The sequence below is a fragment of the Phodopus roborovskii genome, unplaced genomic scaffold, assembly GCF_943737965.1.
Source record: "Phodopus roborovskii unplaced genomic scaffold, PHOROB, whole genome shotgun sequence".
Lineage (NCBI taxonomy): Eukaryota > Metazoa > Chordata > Mammalia > Rodentia > Cricetidae > Phodopus > Phodopus roborovskii.
In genome coordinates this window covers 5930963-5954754 of record NW_026125546.1, presented here as the reverse complement: position 1 = coordinate 5954754, position 23792 = coordinate 5930963, and the positions used below count along the sequence as shown (strand labels likewise).

At 44.8% G+C, this 23792-nt stretch overlaps 1 protein-coding gene across 1 annotated transcript in view; it reads right to left on the bottom strand.

Moving 5' to 3' along the window:
- Cdk6 (cyclin dependent kinase 6) overlaps window positions 1-22650 on the bottom strand; it is a 183047-nt gene extending 160397 nt beyond the window's left edge. The window contains exons 1-2 of the mRNA XM_051177186.1: window positions 22562-22650; window positions 19510-20004 (exon numbers count right to left, since the gene is read on the bottom strand). Of these exons, the coding sequence (XP_051033143.1) occupies window positions 19510-19742 (233 nt within the window). The 5' untranslated portion in view covers window positions 19743-20004; window positions 22562-22650. The remainder of the gene's footprint in view (window positions 1-19509; window positions 20005-22561) is intronic.
- Between the last annotated feature and the right edge of the window lie 1142 nt (window positions 22651-23792).

Sequence of the window (23792 nt, the reverse complement as noted above, 5' to 3'; positions counted from 1 at the left end):
TGCAACAGGTATCAAAAGAATGACAATCTTGATCTGCATTTATGGCCCCTTTCCAGACGATAATACTATCTCCCAAATAAAAGGGTGATACACAGGGCAAACACAGAGCTCTTGCAACATCCCTACTTCTGACCTGCTGCTCTAAACCTACTCTGGTCGCCTTCCTCGGTTCACTCTTCCTCTGACATACCAAATTTAAGGACTGCAGCGTCAAAAGAACTTCCTGAAAGGGCCACGTAACCCTCAGGCTGCAACTGCTCTTCCCCATCCGAGAAGCATTGCGAAGTGGCAGACTCAGTACCACTATGAGCCTCCATTCTTTCCAGATAGCTGATGTGAAAGAAATAAACCCAGACCACAGAAGAGACCCAAAGACACACAACAGTGTGAGCGCGCGTGTGCATACACACGTGTATACACACACACACAAACGCACTCCACATGCGAGTGCTTTAATACGTCTTCCAGATGGATGGAAATAACCGTCAGTGAAGAGATCGCGGCCTCCAAAGTGAAAGGCAGATAAACGGTATTCAGGGAATAGCCTTTATTTGTGGGATTCCTTTTATCCCTCCATTTCAAAATCATTAATTTTTGTTTAATACAGAATATTGTACCCATATGTATATGTATGTTTTGTAAATCAGTGAATGTCTATGCCATGCTCAAATATTTTTACTGGAAAGAGGCCAGCGCTCTAGAACATGCCACGGGTGCTGTGGAGGAAGCAGGAACTAGACCAGGAGCCAGAAGGTTAAATGGGGTCAGCTGAACACCTGACATTTGATCTCAGGTCTGGCAAGTGTCGCCATGGTCTCCCTCATGGTCAGCATGATGGGGGGGGGGGGGAAGATCACACCACAGGACCTGAGCATCCTTGTGTATCTTCACAACTGGTTTTCTCATTGGCCCAAAAGTAAACTCTACAAACCATACTCCCACCTCTAATTCCCTCCTCTAGACAAACCTCTCAGAAAATTAGCAGAGAAGAAACAGTCCACTTAGTAGTTGTATTAGTTCCTTGGGCTTTATTGAAATGTACTACAGAGTGACAGGGAGGTGGCTAGGCAGGCTGAGAGCTGGCTGTGCAAATGTGAAGACCAGAGTTCAGATTCCCAGCAACCACGTAAAAGCTGGGCAGCCATGAAAAGTGCCTGTCGTCCTAGCACCCCCAGGGTGAGCTGACCTGTTAGACTAGCCAAGATTGGCAAGCCTGCTAGCCGGAACTGGATTCGCGGAGGAAATCTATCTGGGCAGAGAACAGTGAAGAGCCATTGAAGACAGTGCCCAATGTCAACGTTACCCGCCCCCCACACTAAAAAAAATATATGCACCCCACACAGGTATGAACACACATGCACACACACACACACACACAGGCACCCAATTGGGCACACTCATGGCAGGAACAGCTAGAAATTGGATAAAGGCAAGAAACAAATGTTTTAAGATGTTATACTACAGCTGAGCCCTGGACAGCCCTGGCTTTCTGTATGAAGGTAATTTCTAGATTACAGGTACAGGGAAGATGTTTGAGCTTATAGTTTCACTAAGTGAACGGACAAGAAATCAAAGTAGAAAAGACAAGGAGAATAGAGAAATAAATAGTAAAAGCTACCCAGAATACAAGTTTCTACGTGGAAAACATCAAAGTTTTCTGACTATCAGACAGTTATGTGTGGACAAGCTTGCAAGCAACACACACTTGTGAGGAAAGAATCCCAGAGAGCTGTAAGACGAGTGACTGCTAGAACTATAGAGGGCAAGCAGCCTTTCAAGTTCCTACTTGTAAAAGGAGACAGGGCACAAGAGAAAATGCTACTAATGCCAGGCTGAGCTAGATGGAAGAAAGCCAACTCTGGGTCCCCTCACAAATGGCAACAATGAAATAAACTAAGCCTTACAAAGATCAAGTTGAGCAGGGCACTTTAATCCCAGCACTCAGCAGACAGAAACAGGCAGATCTCTGTGAGTTCGAGGCCAGCCTGGTCAACGGAGCAAGTTCCAAGACAGGGTCAAAACCCTGTCTCCCTCAAACCCAACTTGTCTGCCTATTACAGAGTTAACACTCTTTAAAGGAACACAACAAAACCTAGCACTAGTCAACATGGCACTCACAATATTGACCTTCAACATAAAAATGTTAGGCAGATATACAGGAAAATGTGTGTTGTAATTAAGAGAAAAAAAAATCAGTCCTCAAAAGTAGATTCTGAAATGATATCATTTATGGGATAGCAAAGACATTAAAGTGATTACAAATATTTTAATCATACACCAAAGGCTTAAAGGAAAACACAAATAAGATGAGGTGAAAAATGATGAGTAGGTATCAAGACAAATTACTTGGTAGACCAAAGGAACTAACTATTGAATTTTAAAAAGACTAAAATTGGGCTGGAGATATGGCTCAGGTAAAGTCTAGGCTCACAAACAAAAATATAAAAGGACTAAAATCACAGAGTGTTTTTCAGATTACAACAGAAGTTAGTAAGAATAAAAAATATTTGTAAAAGCCTTTATCTGCTTAGTAATTTAAAAATCTATGGTTCAAAGAAAAATTATGAAAGACTTAAAATATTCTAACTTGAATGAAACTATGACAAACTAAATTTATATGGAACAAATGAAATAATACAAATGTCTACATTAAAATATTGCTATTTTAAGCTAAAAATAAAGACAGTATTAAGAGGAAGACAGTAGCAAATAAATGCCAAATATAAAAACAACAACAACGACAAAAAAAAAAAAAAAAATCAATGAAACCAAAGACTGGTTAAATGAAAATAAAATTGACAAAACTACAATGAAAACCCACAAAAAAGGGATAGAGCAATGGCTCAGCCGTTAAGAACATTGGCTGCTCTTTCAGAGGACCAAGGTTTAATTCTCATTACCCACATGACAACTGTCTTCAACTCTGGTTCCAAGTAATCCAACACCCTCACAAAGACACACTTGCAGGCAAAACACCCATGCACATAAAATAAAATAAAATACCCACAAAAGAACAAAAAAGGAGGAAGCAGAAATTATTAACATCAAGAATAAGAGATGGGACTACAGATATTTTAAAAAAAAGAATAAAGAATACAAACCACTAAACTCAAATCCTGGATGGAATACACACACTACATAAACCCCTAGAGAACATGCATTATGAAATGTGATTCATCCTATAGCAACTTACTATTATAGAAATAAATTTTATAGTTCAAAACAAATACAGAATGGCTCATACTACCAAGTGTTAGGAAGGTCAGAAACTTCACACATTGCCAATAGAAATGACACAGCCAGTTTGGAAAAGTCTGGAAGTTTCTTGTAAATTAAGCACACTTTTGTCATGCCCACCAGCAACCCACTTCTAGATGTCTGCCCCAGAAATGGAAACATATATCATATCAGTGCAAAGATCTACACATGCAAGGTCATAAAAACATTGTTGATAAGAGCCCCATTCTGGAAACAATACACGTTGACCACTGACAGGTGAATGAATTAACAAACTGTGGTAAAATCGAGTGATTGGAAAGAATGAACTACTAATAGAGTCAACAACAACAAAAACATTTTCCATGAAAGCAAAAACAAACCAAACCAAACAAAAACAAAACCACACTGCTGCCAACAGTATACACACACACACACACACACACACACACACACACACACGCGCGCGCACACACACACACACACACACACACACACACACACACACACACAGCTTCTTGGTTCTATATATAAGAAACTCACAGAAAGGATAAGTACACAATGACAGGATGAATCCTGTTGCCAGGATCCCGGAAGGTGAGGCCACTGCTTGCCAAGTGTCTGAGGTAGAGTATTTTAGATCTTGATCATATTGGTAATTATATCTCATGGGATGCTTAGCCAGTTGAATGAAACAAAACAGAATAAAGAGAGTACCATACTTAGACATGGTATTTCTGAAGAACATGGATTATGACTGCCATGAGCAAGAAAAAATACAAAGGCAACCATAAATTCCAGGGTACAAGAAAGGCATCCCTTGAATAAAAAGTACACTCAAATAGGACAATTTTAAACATGTGATACAGAACAAGAAATACCTAAATTAGGAAGGACTACAAAAGTCTTAATCAGTTACAAAGCTGAACTTGTAAGGAAGAAAACAGAACATCAACCATTTGGCCCTGTATTGAACATTCCATACAGTTATAAATAAGGGTTTTGCTGGCATTCCACTTCCACGAAATCAATTTTACACGAAGCAGGAAAGACGAGAACACAGTATTTAATAACCAAAAAGCACTGTTGTTAAAGCGATTGCAGAGTAGAGGAAGTTAGGGATTTTCTCTTCTTATTAAATCAAGATGGAGATGCAGCCAGAATGAGCGATAATAAACCTGATGCTTTGGGATACTGTTCAAAATTATTATGAGATAAAGATAGCAGAAAACTTGAAGTTGAAGGAAATTAAATTCTCATCTTCAGATTAGGAAGCCCAAAGACAGTGTCTGGAGTTTGGTATCAACACACAGAACCAGCATATTACCTAGATTCATGAAGGCAGCTACTAGTAGCACCAAAAACAGTTAAAAGAATGTGTGTGTGGAGAGTTGGGGCTACAGATGGGGAGTGGGACCCACATTATTTTGGCTTTTGCTGTTTGCCATTTAATCATAAGTGCACCAAGTACTGATATCATGGCTACAGGAAAAGGCTGACCATATGTGGAGTAGGCCAACTCTTTAGCCTTCCTTCCATTACAGTGTGGTACAGGTTCCCTTACATGAAGTCTGTGAGGTTTGAATCCACTTGTAACCAACAAAATTGGCAAAACTGTTTTTGGGGACCCTGGCTTCGAACCCAGAGACACCATGTAGGTTCACTCTGCAGGTTTTGGTTCTTAAAGGAAATTCGGGCCAGGTGGACAGGTGCTGATCAATCCAGATCAAGTACTCGGGCCGAATCTAGCTATCTATTAACCCACTGAAACCACTAGACTTAAGACAATCTTTACATGAATTCCTAGCTGCTGAGTCACTTCTAGCTTCTATCTGAGACTTGGGGCAAGGACAGATAGGGGAACGCCACTCCCTCTGCCAAACTCCCCCACCTACTATGTTAAAGCTCTAAATTTTGAGGACACCCGTGACATGATGACATTAATGCAGACATCACTTTGATAGTAAAATGAAACTAAGTTTGAAAACTGATAGCTTCCCTCCTCTGCTGACACACTTGAGGAGTGACTGGGAAAGCATGTTCTTTTTTTTTTTTTTTTTTGTTTTTCCTTTTTCTTTTTTACACTATTCTTCCCTCCTTTTACTAAAAACGGATTTCTATAACTGATCATGACCAACTGACACCACGGCCCATCAGCTGATCAGAGGAGATGCATGTGATCCTAGCACAAAGCAGAGGAACCCTAAAGCTGAGCACTTGAGTCTGGACATGCATGGTGTTTTGAAGAAAATGGCCTTCAAAGGGAGTGGCATTATTAGGAGGTGTGGCCTTGCTGGAGTAGGTGGCCTTGTTGGCAGAAAGTGTGTCACTAAGAGGGGTGGGCTTTGAGGTCTCATATATGCTCAAGCCACACCCAGTGTCTCAGTTCACTTCCTGTCTCCAGATCAAGATGTAGAATGCTCAGCTCTTCTCCAGCACCAAGTCTGCCCGATACTGCCATGCCCCAGAATGATGATAATGGACTAAAGCTCTGAACTGCAAGCCAGCACCAATTAAATTTTTCCTTCTTAAGAGTTGCTATGGTCATGGCATCTCTTCTCGGCAATAGAAACCCTAATTAAGACAGCATATAAGAAAACAGACAAAGGCACTGATCCAAGGGCTTTAGAGCTTACACTAGCCAAAGACCTAAACAGACCATTTTATAAAAATTCAGTCATGTGTCATGTTTCCACCAAAATATCTAAATCAAATCTGCAAAAAGTAATGATCACTTACTGTATCACTACCATTTACTATTATTGGTACAAAGTTATGGTTGTGGGAGAACTCACAAGGGAAATCTCATGGCTTAAGTCGCTTGCCAATTATTACGTTATTAAACTGCTTCCTAGCTCATAGTCCAAATTACAGCCACAGACTGAACCACATGCTATCATAATTATTAAACTGTCTCATCCTAAAGATATTTAAAGTACTAGGCAGAATAATTAAATGCCTACTGAAATTTGGTGCTAATTTACATTTTATTATCACTGATCCTACTATAAAGTACTATTTCATTCGTTTATCTACCCACTCATTTACTTGACAACTGCTTAACATAGTACCTGCAGGACACTGTCCTACTACATACAGAAGCAAAGCAGTGACAGATCAGATTGAGATTCATTGCAAATCTTATGCTAATGGAAAACTGATAGCACACATTAACTCTTGCAGGCAATAAATGAGTGGGTAAGGTTTAGCAACAGTTAAAATAAGGTCCTCAAGGAAAGCAATCAAACAATGTGATTTATTCCTACAAATTCTGAGGACACTGATTTCATTCTTTGAATGAGCACAGATTCAAGGGCTTTCATCAACATGGCAGATTCAGATCCCATGCTGCATCAAGAGAACTTGAGTCCTAGTTGCTAGCCCAGATTCTTTACTTCTTCCTCAACTTTAACACCCACCAGGTTTTCCATCCTCTCCTTTCAGTGCTTTCAGATACACAGAGCTATCCTGGACCAGTGTCCACTATCTAATGACAGATTCTGCTCTTATTTTATCAGTGAAGTGAAACATGTGCCACTTTCCATACATTTGCTTCTCTTGATTCATCTCAAAAGCCAGTCAGCCAGCCAGCCTTCCTTCCTTCCTTCCTTCCTTCCTTCCTTCCTTCCTTCCTTCCTTCCTTCCTTCCTTCCTTCCTTCCACAGGGTCTCCTGCAGGTTGGTATGTAATAGAGACTGGTTTTACACTCCCAATCCTCCTGTCTCCATCTCTGCTTGCATTACAGGCTTGTGCTACTATGTCCTGATGGGTTTCTAGACCTGGGATTTGTACCAATAGATTCAACTGCATACTGAGTCAGAAATAGAGAGAGGAAGAGTGTAAAACCCCAGGAATGACTCTGCCCCTGCAAAACCAGATGGTGCATCTCTGATCCCAGTTGGCATCAGAAGTAGTTTAAAAATCCAGAAGTTCACTAAATCAAACCACAAAAGTTAAAATAATTTAGAATAACTAGCAGGATGTTATGATTTCTGTGAACTACTGTATAAAACATGTGTTATTTCAAAGATCGTATAAGTCACATATTCTTCATTCACAAGTAGCTATGTGAAACCTTTTATGCAACTTTTCAAATGTGTGTGTCTTGGTTCTTAAAATATTCAACAAGAATCTCATTTTTACCACTCTTCAGTATTTTTCTAAAACAATTTTATAGGGTTGGGATACATACTAAATCATCTAAATCTCCCAAATTGAGACTATAGGTTCTTTTAGTCTCCACTAAATTTTTTAAAAAAACTATCTTGCTTGGGGTCTGAGAGATGGCTCAGCAGACAAGAGCATTTGTTCTTTGTGCTAAAGACTCAGGAAGTTTCCAGCACCCACATGACAGCACACATCCATCTGTAATTCTAGTTCCAGATCTACCACCCTTTTCTGGCTTGCACAGTTACCAGGCATGCATATGGTGCACAGACATGCACACAGGCAAAACACCTACACAGATAAAAATAAGTCTAAAAATAATTATAAGTAAATAAAAAATATATTGCTTAAAGTCAATACCCCAAATTTTAAAAATCTATTCTTGGAATAGTTTTTCTTGCTCTATAGCTAAGTGGCAACATTCCTGATGCAATACTTATATGCCTTTTGAGACCAAAAGCGTGCTGGGAAAAGTAAATGTTTTATGCTAACCATTAGGAATACCCAGCGCAAAGGTTAAGAGAGTACTTATCAATAAAGAAAGTGAGAAGAGAGAAGGTTTACTAGAAATGAGTGCCTGGCTTCCTTGCTTAGAACAGCAATCCCAGTGCAGAACCATGTGTGTCATGAAGCCACTACGTGACAGGAACAGACTCTGAAATGAAGCAGAGGTGCTCACATGTGTGACATGAGATGAGTAATTCTGTTTGATAGCTTACAATCTGAAAAAGGTGAGGGTGTGGGTGAGATGGTGCTTGCTGCCAACCCTGATGATCTGAGTTCAATTCCTGGAACCCACGTAGAAGGAGAGAGCCAACCTTTCCCAGGGGTCCTCCAACCCCCCACCCCACAGGAAAATACCAATAAATAAGTGTGGGGAAAATTAAACATGAGCTATCAGGCAATGAATCTAGAGTTGTCTTAGAACATGAAACACAAAGGACATCGGGGTCCCATCTGAGAGACCTCAGGAGGGAGGGTCTATAGACTCTCATTAAAAAAAAAAACAATAAAATTCCACTAACAGACTGGATTACTGAGACACAACAACGGGCAAATTCAACGTTAATTGTGACACAGACTGAAGATTTCATTTTACGGTAACGCTGAATCCATTCATGCTGTCACATGGGGATGTGGGAGCTATGAAAATAGATACTTCCACTTCATCACCACACACTGGCAGTTTCCTCCATGAAATTACATTTTCTGCTTGAGGGCAGAAGTTAGTTTTGCTAAAAATTTCCATTTTTGTACAGTGTTTGACCTTTTAATAGTTTCATCTGATCATGCCAACCCACTGACATCCAAAGTATAGGAACAACTTCCTCCTTTACTGTTGAGAAATGGCACTCAAGATACATTAATAATTACCCAAGATCACACAGCCAGTAAGTTGAGGGATCAGGAAAAAAAAATCAAAGTCTCTCAACTCCTAGTGCATGAGTGGTATACTTCCTACTATTAGGAAGAAGTCCAAACATACCCAAACATACACTGTTAGGAATACGCCTTCAAAACCCCACTGATAAACCTAGATGATCTTGCTATGTTTTTGCAAGCAATTTTCAGACATCATATCCTCATTTATAGGGTGGGGTAGGATGGAGACGTTTCAGTATGTGAGCATTATGTGGATCACATTTCAACAAAAATGCTCTGTGAATACTTGTTCATGGGTTAATTAAGAACTCTGCCTTCTCAGACATCACCATTACTTCTGGGAACACAATAGCTCAACCTCTTTATTGGACACTCTTTCGTGTAGTGGAAATAATCCAAAGGGTCCTTACCTTAGCACCCCCCTTCCTATGACATCTTTCATTTGCTAGGTATTCATGTTCTTGCCACTGGGTATACATTATTATCGCAAGACTCTTTGTGCCTCAGGGGTCCTTCAGCTAGGATTAGTTGAGGAGGATTAAAGTGTTTTATTTAACAGATAATGTAAGGGAATAAATATGTTCTAACTGCCACACCAGAGGTTCAAAGTTGTCAAGACAGGAATGTACCCAAGAGGAGATCACATTAAAGAGTGCACCAACTTCACCCACTGGCCCTGAAATACAGGAAGCATTTCAGGGTGGTGAAGAGAGGGGCCCCAGGCTCACATTCTGAGGTTTACTCCAATTAAAGTCATTGAACTAGATTAAGAAGGATATCTGCAGGAACCGGAAAGGTCTGTTTGTCCACAAATAACAAGTGCACAAAGAACACAAGAAAATATCACTAAAGTCAGTATCAATAGTGAAGACAAATAATGGTAGCCAAAAATATTTACAACGTGAATAAGTATCTGAAGGTTCTTACTCAAAAGACTTCAGGTATACTTACAGTAGAGCTGACGCTGCCCCCCCCCATCTTCCAATATCAATGTTAACCCAAAATATTTTCAAAAACACAGTGACTGTGCATTTTATGACTATAACTGTCAATTGGCAAGTATGTTTCCTAAACAAATGAAATATAGCAAGTTACGTTAGCCACCCTGAACACTGGCTATTCTTCCAGAGAACCCAGATTGATTCCCCAGTACCCACAAGGAAGAATCATTTGTAAAACCCCAGTTCCAGGGGATCTGACAACCTCTTCTACCCTTCATAGTTAGCATGGTGCATGAGTGCATGGGTGTATGGGTGATGCATATACATCATACACAGAAAATAATTTTTAAAAGTTCCTTAAGAATAATTGACAGAGAAGCACTTTTTTTAACAATAGAAAAATATTATCCATTGGTTTATTTGTTCAAATGTACAGTCAGCTATTTATAAATAAATGAGTCTCCAACAGTGTATATTAAACACAGCAACTCTATCAACGGAAATCTAAATAAAAAAATATTCAGGCACATTTGATCTGCAACTTACTCTGATACGATGGCATTCTGGTATTATGACAGATCCATTTCAATTTTGTCCCCAGAACACATGAGAACCAAAATTACCCAAAAACACTACTAAAACAAGAATGTAAAAGTTAAGGATGGGAAGGGAGCCAGCCAGGAGGTGACGCACGTCTTTAATCCCAGCACTTGGGAGGCAGAGGCAGATGGATCTCTGGGAGTTCAAGGCCAGCCTGCTCTACAGAGTGAGTTCCAGGACAGACTCCAGAGTTACACAGAGAAACCCTGTGTAGAAAAACCAAAAACGTTAAGGAAGGGAGGAAAATGTTTTCAAAGGGAAACCTTTGGAAACTGGTTTGCAGCAAATGAAACATTCTAACCACACTCCTGGTGTACATAAATACTGGGAGCCAACAAGTCCTCAAGAATGCAGAGATCTAACAGTGGGTACTAAGTGAATTAGAAGCATTATTTTTGTAAAACAAGGATCCATCTCTACAGATATTCAATGACCCGAGTCTTAGACAAGAACAGAACCCCAAGAACCCCTAATGTGTCATATTTCCCTTCTACAGATTTCACTTTTCCTTCACTCCACAGTGAGGTTCCATGAATTCCATGATGATATACTTACACACACAAAAGAGTACAACCGCAGAGCTAGAACCTCAGCATTACTAATTTCAACCACAGGAAGAGAATGAGCAGCATGTCACTGCAAAAACATTTCTTTGCTAAACAGCTTTGACAACTGCAACTTTTCAAGAAGTCAGAGCAGGAAAGAGTACACACACTCTAGATGCTGAAGTGTAAAAGGAGGCCTCAAGCCTTGTCTTCCCATTTTCACTGAAGGCAGCCCCTCAAAAGTAGATCATTCACCCCACAAGTGATGCTTTTATTAACAAGGGTTCCCATGAACCAAAACCTCTCATAACTTGGCTTCACATTCATAGTCAAAAATAAACACACCATGTTTTTACAGTTGTGAGCCTAGGCTTTAATGGCTGAGTCATCTCTCCAGCCCAATATTCCATGTTTTAAAACTTAAAGCATTTATGTATTATACTTTTATCTTGCTGACAGGAATCATCTTAGTTTCCACAGCCAATATTTGAATTTGAATCATTGTTCAACAGTCTGGAGGAGCACAGGTAGCACTTGGCTGAGCCTCACTGACTTGATCATCTTAGTTCTTCAGTGAGTGCAGAACCATCTGAGAGGCCAAGTGTGATCAGACACGTGTCTTTCCTACAAAGGATGTCTTTCCTCAACACCTGTTGAACAAGTGGAGCCAAGTGCTCACACATATATTAGTGACATGCCAATGCCTTTTTTTATCGCCAACTTGTACGTCCTTATCGGGAAATTTACTCTGAATACATGGAGCAATTCTGACTAGTGTTTTATATCCTCTACCCAAATCAACACAACAGGTTTCCAGTGACGACACTGTTAAACATTAGTAGCTTTATAAAACCGATTGGGTTAAAGGAGGAGAAGCAACAACTTAAGTGAAGATCAGGGATGGTCTCCCACAGCTCATGCTGGAGTCAAACTTGCCAAGTAGCTGGGGATGACCTCCAGCTCCTGCCACCAGGAGCTCCAGAGTTCTGGCATTGCAGGCATGCACCACCATGCCTGGCTTAGACAAATAGATTTTAAAAGAGAAAAGAGAAAGCGAGACAGTGAGCTCTCTAGCCAGCCTTAGTAGCGCATGCCTTTAATCCCAGCATTTAGGAGGCAGAGGCAGGCAGATCTCTGAATTCAACACCAGACTTGTCTACAGAGGGCGTTCCAAGAAAACCAGGGCAACACATAGAAACCCTGACTTAAGGGGAAAAACAAAAAAGTGGGTTTCACAAGTGTAGCAAATCCCTCTGACGTGATCATTGCCCTGTCCTGTTTCTTTTTTCTAGAAGCTCTCTGGCCCATAAGTGCAACTTAGTCCATAAACAGACTGTTGGTAAAACGAGTTTTATTTCATCTCTGTGTCTTGAGTCAGGATGGCAAACAGATTCATTTGCGGAATGCAAATACAGTTTTCTTCTGACAAAGGCTCCAGATCTCAGGATTACAAACTGCAAAATAAGAGCAAATCTAAGTGCAGGACACCACTGGCTCATCAAGCCTGTGCGTGGGAAGTATCACGTGCAGGTAAGCAGGAATGTGATTGCTCCTGTGCAAGGTCAAGAGTGCTTTGACACCAACAATAACAGGTCTGCCTTTCTGGGGAATCCATCAAAATTAATTCTTAAAACTTCTAGAAAAACTAATACATTTATTGTGCTCCTTCAAGTTCAGAGGCTTAACTATGTGTGGGAAGGGACTATAATTATGGCCAATTACTTATGGCTTGAAGGCACTTAAAAAAGCATGTGCCCTTTTAAGCATCTAAAGAATAAATAAATAAATAAACTTATGAGTGCAAAACTTAACCCAGGCAGGTTCGGGGGCTCAGTTCTGACACTCTCCCTTGGAGGGAAAGGAATTGTTGTCACTTGTCCTGGATTTCCTAACACTGCCTCTAAAATAGCAAGCAAGCTTCTAAAATATTAATTCCTAGTTTACCCGAGTAAGTCATGGGGGAAGGAGGGTTGTGCAGTGAAAAAAACCAAACACAGGAAGGAAACCAACAGGGAATGGAGATGGTGGCTTGTGAGGGTGAGCATCATTAGCTATGACACTTGGGGTCATTTCATTGATTTCATGGCATACAGCCATTTGCTGTGGGATAACCCTCTTATATACTGTAAAGATCTGTCACTCCAATTGGTTTAATAAACGATGCCATTGGCCAGTGGCCAGGCAGGGAGTATAGGTGGGCGACCAAACTATGGGTGATGAGGAGAGTGCAGAGGAAGCTGATGAACGCATCATGCTAATAAAGGCACCACCAGGAGACGGAGCATAAACAAGGAATAGGAATTAACTTAAAATGTAAGAGCTAGTTAGTAATAAGCCTGAGCTATTGGCTGAGTACTTACAATTAATAAAGCCTCTGTGTGTGTGTGTGTGGTAATATGGGGAGCAGCTGCTAGTCGGACAGGAAATGCCAGTTTACTTATGGTGTCCAACCTGAGGCAAGAATTTCCACATAAAACCTGAGAAAGCTTTAAAAAAAAAAAAAAAGATTCTAAACACACCAAAGAACAGTTCCAAGACAGCCAGGACTGTTTCACAGAGAACTCCTGTCTCAAAACAAAACCAGTGAAGCACTTTCTTGATAGCTGTATTTTCTTGGGTGGACTGTTTGCTGGCAGCCAGCAGAGGTGACTCTTTTAAGACAAGGCTTCCTGGTTTGAGTTGGTTGCATGGACAGCTTTTATTGGGAGGTCCTGCTACCAAACATTTAAATAATTAAGTGGAGTTTACGAGCAATGGGTGGCATGCTACTCAGCGGCAGCATGGGCACAGGGGCGGTAAACATGGTCCCTACAGCTGGCAGTAAATGTACCCCTGAGTCTAGGCTCTCACAGACCAAGGAGCAGGATGGAGCCAGCAGCCAAAGGTACCGTTTTGTTCCTAGCCACAAAGCTTAGCAATTGAAAGACTCATGTAATCAGAAAAAAGAGATACGCAGTAAAGACAGATTCAGTCAGAACAAAAACATATAAATGGTTTACAAAATATATTTAATCTTTGGAAAGAAAGAAGGTATAGATGGAGGGGAAAAGGACAGCCAAAGAAACACACCCTGAACAGAGCTAAAGAAACACACTTTGTCCTACAACCAGAACCAAAGAAATGTGCCTTGGCCCTGGTTCCAGTGTCAAAGAAACATACTTTGTCCCTGGAATCAGAGCCAGTTTAAGAAATACACCCTGGCCCTAAAATTAGAGCCAAAAGGCTAAAAGGACCAGTGAAGATTTGGCCCTGAAACCAGAACCAAATCTGACCCTAAACCTGAGCAGAAAACCAACAAATCACTGAGCAGGAGATATAGCCATTCTGGGCTCAGGGATTGAAATCTGACCAATCGCCACCCTGGAAATCTCCCTGGGAAAACTCCACCCCCTAAGAAGCCTTATATAAACCCTGTGCCTGTTCAGCTTGTGGTTGTCTTGGCTGTCCGGCTGTCCTCTGCCACCCTGGCAGAGGGCAGTCACTCATCTGTACTTTTCCCTCCCAATAAATCTCTTGAATGAGGTTTGGGTGAGACCCTCCTTGACAGGATTGGAGCATATGAGTGACATAAGAGGAGGGATAAGAACTTTTCACAGGAGCCAGAGCAGAGCTCAGCGAGCCAAGTGAGCTGATCAGGGCTATAATACTTTCAGCAGGGAAACCCCCTAGCAGAGTGGAGTTGTTACACTGGGGTGGGGGTGGGTGACTGAACTGAAGTGTAACAAACCAGAGTAGAGCTGTTACACCAGGGAAGTCTTTCCCCAAAGCAGGGCTCCCAATTGACAGAATATCTTTCCATCTGAGCTGTAGCACTCAGAATTCTGTGGCTCCCAAAAGCCAGAATCCCCATCCATCTTAGCCGCCACAATACTTACAATACAGTCATACAAAAGAAATAACAGTTTTAAAATAATGAAGTCCTTAAAACGGGAGTTTAAAAAAAAAAAGATACATAAAGGTGGAAAATACACAGAAAGTCTGGATACTGTATATTATCTTGCTGTCTTAAAGTTTTTTGCTGCTAAGAGACCTTGGATTATGAAAGCTGCTGGATTAAACCAACCTATTTTAAAAATATCTTAACATCAAATTTTAAGTCAAAAGATGTTACTTTGGGAAAGAGGTTCTGCTTTTACTTCCACAGAAAATGAGAGGATCTAGATTCATTCTGAGTTAAGAAAACTAAGGTCTGATTGAGGAGAACCACTGAAAAAATATCTGATGGGAACAGATGGACCAGATGATCCAAAGTTGCAGACTCCTCTGTTACAGTTTCCTCTGAGTTCTGCATCCAGAACAGCTTCAAAGCTGCCAGCTGAGATGATCCAGCCTCACTGAATTCTCCAGTCAGGACTTGACCATAATCCTACATTTTCTCAGGGTCCCCCAAGAATACCAGCACCACCCCTCCCCCGATCAACAGTAAGTAGTCTAGAGAATATGCCCACAGTCACACAAAATGGATTATGGATGTTTGTCTTTGTTTACAAATTGTTACAATTTGTTATTGGTCATTGTCAAAAACAGGCTAAACAAAAGAGAAATTCAGAGATCTCTTTCTAAAAGAAGGGGTCTATATGGGAAAGATAGGCAGCTAAAAGGGTAAATCACTGAATCTACTTTAATGCAAAAAAAATCAACTATTAATCTTACATATTTTACAATGGTATGGATTTTGGCTTATTGATAAAAATTTAAAGTTAATTTTGTTATACTGTGTGTATATTTCTACTCTTGCTTATGGTATTGTGTTTATGCAGTTCATTTAAATTGCAATGTATAATTAAGAAATACAGATTAATAGTCATTTGTAATAGTCACAGTTATAGTCATGTCAGGTATGTTTCCAAGGTCACACACGTACATGTAGACTGATTAGCTGACCGTCACTTCAGAAACCTACAAATATGGCATTTAATATGTTTAATAACCTAAGGCTTTTTCATGAGAGTGAGGCTTCAGGGAAAATGATGGGCATCGAAGGACCTCTGTATGGAGTTCGTTTTCTTTATGGCAAAAGCTAGCCATGTGGCAAGGAAACTGCCCTTGCCTCCTTTGCGGAGAGTATATTGTCCAAACTGGACCAGCAGGATGCAAAAAAAGTGACTGGACTGACTTTGCCAAGACAAGGTAGGAAAGTCCTTCAAAACGGTCTACTTCACAGGAAAGTCTGTCAGATATTCTAGCTGGATGCCCCAGTGTTACAGAGGGACCAAGAGGAACTGCCCAGGCAGCCTGATATTCCTGTCATCAGGTAACATTTCACCCTTCTGGGTTTTTGATGGAGTTGAAGACTAGATCATTATAATTATAGTTTTCCTTAATTATGATAAAAAGGTGAATTAGAAATAAAACTTTAGAGTCACAAAGATAAAATAGATAATTTCTCTAATTTTGCCAAAATACAAATAGACTGGACATTGTAACTATAATTCTTACTTGATAACTTTTATTGTATATAATCTTACTGTGATAAAGTTAAAAATCTTCCTTTCTAATTAGACGAAAATGGAAATGCTGTGGAATGATCCTCTTGTACAGTTTAAAGATTTGTCGCTCAAATTGGTTTAATAAAACACTGATTGTCTAGTGGCCAAGCAGGCAGTGTAGGTGGAGCAACCAAACTAAGGAAGATGGCAAGGAAAAGCACAGAGTCAGAGGGGTCACCAGCAGACACAAGGGAACAGATGAAAGATTCTACCACATGGCAGAGCATAATAAGGAAGAGTGGTTAACTTAAAATGCAAGAGCTGGTTAGTTGTAAGCCTGAGCAACTGCTGGACTATTTAAAATATTAAGTCACCGTGTGTTTATTTGGGAGTTGGTGGGACAGAAACTTCTGTTTACAGACCATCAATTGCCTTTGTTAACAAATTCAGGGTATGGGTACACAAGCAGCTCTTTGGTCCCTGCTGTGTAGGTTTCCTTGAAGATTAAGCATTCTATCCCATAGGAAACTCCTTAAGCAAAAGATAAACAACTCAGAATAGCATCAAGAAGTCCTTGAAACTGACCAGATTCAGGAGACTCCTCCCTGCCATACAAGCAGAAAGTCCCTCTCCGAAGAGCTGAGTCATTCTGCAAAACAGACTAACAAGCCCTACCCTCACCCCCAGCAGAGTTGCAAAGACTCTGAGACCAGACCAGCTCTCTGGAAGAAGCAGAAACAAGTGTAGCTGCCTGGGAGAGGTCAAGACCCTGGAAAACGCACTCTCCAACCTGTTGAGCTACCTGCAGGCTGGGCAACTGATCTACATTCCCAGCTTTTTGAGATGTCACTTATGGTGGGGTGGGCTTCCACCTGCAACTGTCATTGAGTCATTACTGCTACTATAAATAACCCCTCACCCATATTCCTGTTAAGTAACCCCAGTTAAGACTCATTGATTAATCAAGCTGGACTTTGGTGGTATTTGTACTTTGGCCTGTAGTGGGGCTTCCCATCTGGGATGAGTAGTGTGATGCATCACCCTGGGGAAATATTTTGTCACAGGAGTCCTGGGGTGTCTAAACACGAAATCTGATTTACTCTGTAAAAACATGGGATAATGATCCCTTCCTGGAAATCTGTTCTAGGCTAAGGAACTGATAATCTCTAAAATATTCAGGTACCTGAAGTGCTGGTACTTTTAGATGGCTCTAAGTAGGCAGGTGTCATAAAAAGTAAAAACAAATTTACAAAGCATGTTTTCTTTTAACTTATGAGCAGATCCTTCTTAATTACACAGTTCAGAATCCCTTCATAGGGTCAACTAAAACTGTCTAAGGACATGCCAATCTCATGAGGATAAAGGAGGAGATGGGGATGAGCTAGGTAGCCTGTCTCACCAGCAGGGAAGAACAGCCTTCTTCTGCTATAAGAATTTGCAACGAACTGAATAGGTTATGCAAGGGATTTTGTTTAACAGTGCTTCAGTGTAAAAACAATATTTTATTTGCATGTATGATAATCACCTTTACCTGGATCCTCCATGGGTAACACACACATGAAATTTGGTATTAAATTCTCAAGTGGGAATTGATCCTTTGTTACAGATTCACTCCTCTAGGATAGTAACTGAGAGTCAATATGTGCCTTTCTTTTCCCTTCATTATCACAGACCTCCTTTTACACACACACACACACACACACACACACACACACACACACACACGGTAATGTATTGCTTCGTGTAAATTCAGACTTTGTAGAAGACTCAGTCTCAAAAGTTGAATTATCTTCTGTTCTCACACCCCAGCCCTGCACCCGTCACGTCACCTAACTAAAGCATAGGTGTGATGGGGTCCTATGGTTACAGTGTCTTTCTACTTATTTATGTATTATGACTCATTGCTGCATTCTGGCCTGAATCTGACTATACTGGGAACAAAGCAGGTCAAAAACCTCTCAGGATTCCGTAGACTCTGAGTCTGCGGAGGGGCTTGGTATTCAGTCTTGGGTCTCTCCCTTTTGATGACTAATGTTAAATTGTTTGACTTTCTACAAAAATATTTGGCTGTGCTTATTTACATAATTTCATCCCCAGGGCACACAGTAGGCTCGTATTTGTTGCACCGAATCCCCACGGGAATGAGAAGACAGGATGAAGACAACAAGATCATGATTCTCCTATACACAGACCTGAGTAAGAAGGGTGAAATCGTCACCTAATTTGTACAAGGGTCCATGCATTCCCTTTCCACTCTGAGCTAGGCATCTGTTTAAAAAAGAATAAAAGGCATAATGGGGAAGTTCCAGCACCCCTGAGAAAACGCCATTATTATCCTCACCACATAGGTAGGCACACACTTTCTTTTAAAGTTACTTACTTCACAGGAGAGCTCATTAAGAATGCCTCCCCCACCCACGTGCACAACTCTTCCAGGGAAAAGAGGCTTTGGAGTACCACATGCTAGAATTACATCTAACACTTGGGAGAGGCAGTCTAAGACCGACCACACCAGTCCACAGGTAATAAATGATACAATCAGGTAAGGGCTTTAAGAGGCTTCCCCCATCCCCTCCTTCCTTCCAGCTCTTCCTTCCTTTCTCTTTAGATAGGGTCTTTTGTAACTCAGGTTGGCCTTGAACTGGGATCTTCCTGGCTCTGGCTCAGTGTTGCTAGCACCCAGCAGTGGAAGGTGATATTTTTTTTTAAATCAATGTTTAACATTAGGCGTCAGCATTGAAACTTCTTAGACCATCAGAAGTCATTGTTCTACATCTTAAAAAAAAAAAAAAAAGCACCATTGTGGATGTGATTGGCAAACACATTGTTACACATTTCTGCATTTTCTTAAACTTTATTTGTATTAGGCTCCACCCTTACAATTTCCTTCTAATCACCACAAGCTCGATACCTCTCATTCTCAGACTCTCAAAAGTTCCCCCACTGTTGGGAAAAGTAAGAAAGGGCTTGACTTTCCAGGTTATCTGGTTTTGTCCCTAAGACACCCAACACACCGCACCACCCACGACCCCTGGGGCAAGGATCGATCGACTGGAGCGAAAACACTTCAGGGCTGCTTGGATGCAGGAAAGCCACTGCAGGTCTCCTTTTTCTGCCCTGTCCGTCAAGGTCACCGGTTCGACGGGCAAAACTCCACTGACACTGGCTGGGTCACCAGGCGTCCCTTGCCCTGCACCTTCCCTTTTCCCTTTCCTGGACCCGGCTCACCTGACCACGTTGGGGTGCTCGAAGGTCTCCAGGTGCCTCAGCACCGCCACCTCGCGGATGGTGGAGAGCGGCATACCCTCCTCTCCGGTCTGCACTCGCACGCGCTTCAGAGCCACGAAGCGGCCGCCGTTCTTCAGGTCGCGGGCCTTGAACACCTTCCCGTAGGCGCCCTCGCCGATCTCCGCCACGCACTCATACTGCTGGTCGGCGCGGCTCAGGCTGTCCTTCTCCATGCTGGCTGGACGCTGCCGGCGCGGCACGGACCGGTCGGAGTGTGCGTTCGCTGCCTGCACGCCTAGGCTCGGGGACGCCCGCACTGGGGACTCGCCGCTGCCGCCGGGCTGGACCGAGCGACCTCGTCGCCCCGCGGGCGAAAGCCGGGCGCAGTCGCCGCGAAACTCCGCCTAGCCGAGCCGCCGCGCCGCCGCTGGAGAGCGCCGATCCCTCCTCTTCCCCCTCCGCGGCGATTACATAGTCTGCCCACAATCTCTGCACCTAGGAGGAGGAGGAGACGGGAGGACAAGGGGAAAGTGCGATCAGACACACAGCCCCAGAGGCTCCCACCCACCGGGTTCCACCAGCTCCCCTCCTCCTCCCCTCTGCTCGCCCCGACCCTCCACCCGGCAGCCTGATCTCTGCCCGGTTTCTCTGAAGAAAGCCGAGTTACTTTTCTCCCCAAGCTCGTGCAGTCTTCGCGAGGGGAGGTTGCAGGGGCCCCTCGGGGATGAGCGCCGCGCGGGACGCAGCGGGACGGGAGGGGGCGTGCCGAGCAGCCCAGAGTGTGCCGGGAGCGCGGGGGAGGGGAGGCGCGGGCGCGTCAATGTCACGACTCAATGTTTATACCTACACCGTTGTCCTCCGCCGCCCTCCCCGGACTCCGGGGCCCTGGACGTGCGGGGGACCGGACGGCTGGGGGGGGTGTTCGGAAGCTGCTGTGGGGGGGCCGCGGGTTCACCCGTGTGCGGCCGCGGAATGGGGTTGGGGCTCCCAGGACCCTGTAACCCGATGCTAGGAGCATGCGAGCAGGGGTGGTCAGACATCTGCTCTCGGAAATTGCTTCCTTTCTTTCTACTTTCAGTTTTTCTACCGAGACCTTTCAAAGGGACTCGCATACACAAACGGTCTTTGGGGTATGGCGATCTTAGTGGGAGACAGAATTGTGCCTCGGACTCAGAGGACCTCCCTGGTGCAAACTCCGGGAGGACGGACCATCTGGTAGGGGAGGGCTGGGGCTACCAGGGGTGGGAGAGCGAGGGGCCCTGAAAGGGGAGAAGTGCCTTGTCCTCGTCCCCCCCCAACCCGAGATCCCAGGGGTGTTGGGAAGGGAGGTCCGTCACTTTCGTTCGTCCTGTCCTGAAAGAGTAACTTGGGGACTTTAACTGGTCCTTGGGTTTTCAGCTGACTTCAACCCTCGCACCCGAGTAGAAGCAACCGCCCTTACGACGGTGGGGGCGGGAGACTAGCATTGCACTCCCGGGTGTGACAGGGGCTGCCCTTGGGTTGCGACTGCAGACCCTCCGCCCGGTGTCCCGAGCGCCTGGAGGTCGGAAGCTGAGAAGGTCGCTCGGCTGCCCAGCGGCTGGAGGCCGGGTCCCACGCGCGTCGGGCGTCCCCTCCCCTTCAGTCGTTAGGGACGACCGAGAGAGTCTTCCCGTCCCACGGCGGCCCCAGCCCAGGCTGGACCTTGGCCCACGATAGCCCCGTGTCCGGAACCCACGGCGTGCGTTTACCTGCCCCGCACCCCTCATCGCCCGCTCGCCCTTGTGCCTGGAATTAAAGAACACATGGCGCGACCCCCACTGGGTGCGGATGTTGCACAGCGCGGGCAGGGCAGGGCCTCTCCGGGCTCCCTTGAGAGCTTTCCTGAAAAGCTGCGGAAAGGACCCCCAGACCTTGCCCGGCCGTCCGCCCCAGGTCGAGGGCCACACAGGTAGCGGGAGCCGCGGCCTCTGCGCCCGCCCTCCCCCTCCGGCCGCGTCCAGCTCAGGCTCCCGGAGGCGGCAGCCGTCCCACCCCCGCAGGCCCGCACCCCCCGGCCCGGAGCGGCGGTGCCTAGCCCCATCCCCTCCTCCACTTTTTTGTTGTTGTTGTTGCTTTCCCACGCCGGCTGAATGTGACTTGACCCCATTTCAAAAAAGTTTGACATAGTGCTTCAACATTTCCGCATTCCTCCGCGACTACAAAGGCTGCTGCCGCCTCCTTCTGCTTTCTGTCTCTGCTCTCTGTCTTCACACTCAATGCAATCGTTCATGAGCCTCTCCCGAAGCCTTGCCAAACGCCGCAAGGGTCGCCACCCGCGCAGCGAGGGGAGGCCGCCCGCGGGACCGCGACTCGCGCGTGTGCGCAAACGCAGATGCGCCCGCGCAGATACGCCCACGTGCACAGGGACGGGACGAGTGCGCTGCCGAGCCCCGGGCTGCTCTGGGCCAGGGTGTGTGCGCATTTGAACTGCAAGGCTTTAAAAAATAATAATAATAAAAGTACGCTTGGGGCACGAAGCAAGCACGCGTGCTCGCGGGGTCTTCAACCCCGGTGGGCTACGTGCATTCCTCGGTGCATAACCCGCCCGCGGGGTCGCCTGCGGGAAGCCTGCGTGAACGTTCTATCCCTCGGTGGGGAAGATGGAACCCCTACCCACACCTTGGGGGGCTTCAGAGGGAACTTGCCCAGGGGAAATAAACGTGGGGTGCGGAAACACACCCTCGACCCACCGAATCCCACCCAGACGGTGCGATTTCGACCTTCGGTGTGACTGTCCTTTGGGAGACGTTCCACGAGAATTGAACGTACGGGGGTGTTTGTGCGCAGGAGCCGTCAAGCTGGCACAGGACCCTGGTTGTCGGGGTGTCCGCGGTGTGGGAGGTCCCTCTGGAGACCTAGCTCCTCCAGCTGACCCCCATAACTTACCCAGGCTCAGCTGCTAAAGGGTTAACCCAAGCAGATTGCGAGGGGCCACACAGCTCCCCCCAACCCCCCTTCACGCTCACCCACCCACGCCCTCGCCGGGGTCCCCAGCCGCTCAGCCCACCCACGCGAGCCCGGGGCTCCTTACCTGCGGGCCGGGGGCGCCGGCCTCCTGCGAAGCTGCAGTGTCTGTCGGGGCCCCGCACGTGCTCGCCGCGCGGAGCAGGTAACTGACTGCGGCCCGGGCGAGCAGCGCTCTGCGGGCAGGGGGTGGGCACAGCGGCGGAGGGCGGAGGGACGGCGGAGGGAGGGCGCCGCCCGCGGCGAGGCCGGCGAGGCTCGGGTCTCTGGCCGCGATTGGGGGCCCCGAGGCCGGGAGGCTGCGCGGCGGGGCGGGGGCCTGCGAGCCTCGGGGTCTCAGACCCACCCGGAGGCGAGTGTGCAAATTAAAGCCTTCCGGAGCAGAGGAGCAGCGAGGCCCTGCCCGGGCTGTGCTCCCCGGCGATCGGCTCGGAACGGGGGGCCCGGAGGGCGGGGGAGAGTTAAATGAAAATTTCCGGTTCTCACTGCAGCCACTCGAGTGGGGGGGGGCGGGGGAGGGAATCTCGCAAACTGAAATAAACTATGTGAAATGAACCGGGTGGGATGCATCCTCCGGAGTCGGCAAGGGTTTCTACACACAAGGTCCCCTAGGGTTGGGGTTTTGACAGGGCGAGGCAGGGGTATCACTCGGATGAGAAAAACACAAAACAACAGTAATTATGAGGGGACCGTGGGGTGGTAGTTCGCAGCACTTTCCTACAAGCAAAAATCGGGAGAAGTTTGGCAGGATGCCGTACAGAAAAGAAAATACTAATCTGTCCAAGCACTTTTCACTTTCTGCATGAGCTACATTTGTTTTGTTTTCTTTCACTTCCTTTCGGCCTCAGGGGGGGGAAAAAAAGCCCTATCTTTTCCTTTTGGACAGAGGCTATGGTTTAGAAATTGTCAGGCACTCTTGTTGTTAACCATCTACTTAAGGGGCTGGCAGGGTCACAATTATTATTAAGTGGTTAGTAACTGTTGAGGGTTCACTAAGTTATTTCTGGGGAGCTAAAAAAGATTCAATTTCAGTATAAATAACAACTGCAAAATAATAGGCACTTGCACACATGAAGAAGAGTGCTTAATTTAAGTGCCTCATTGGGAGTTTGAAATTTGAAACTTTGTAAGAATGTCTCCTTTACCTAAGAAAAATTGGATGCACTACTTCAGCTGAAAATGAGGTTTTGGAGGGGGGGTCTTCAAAACTTCCTATAAGGAGTAAAAGGAAAAACAGCTGTCTTTGGAAAAAAATTCGATGTTTTACAATTTCTTTATCTGTAGAAGACTTGAAACTT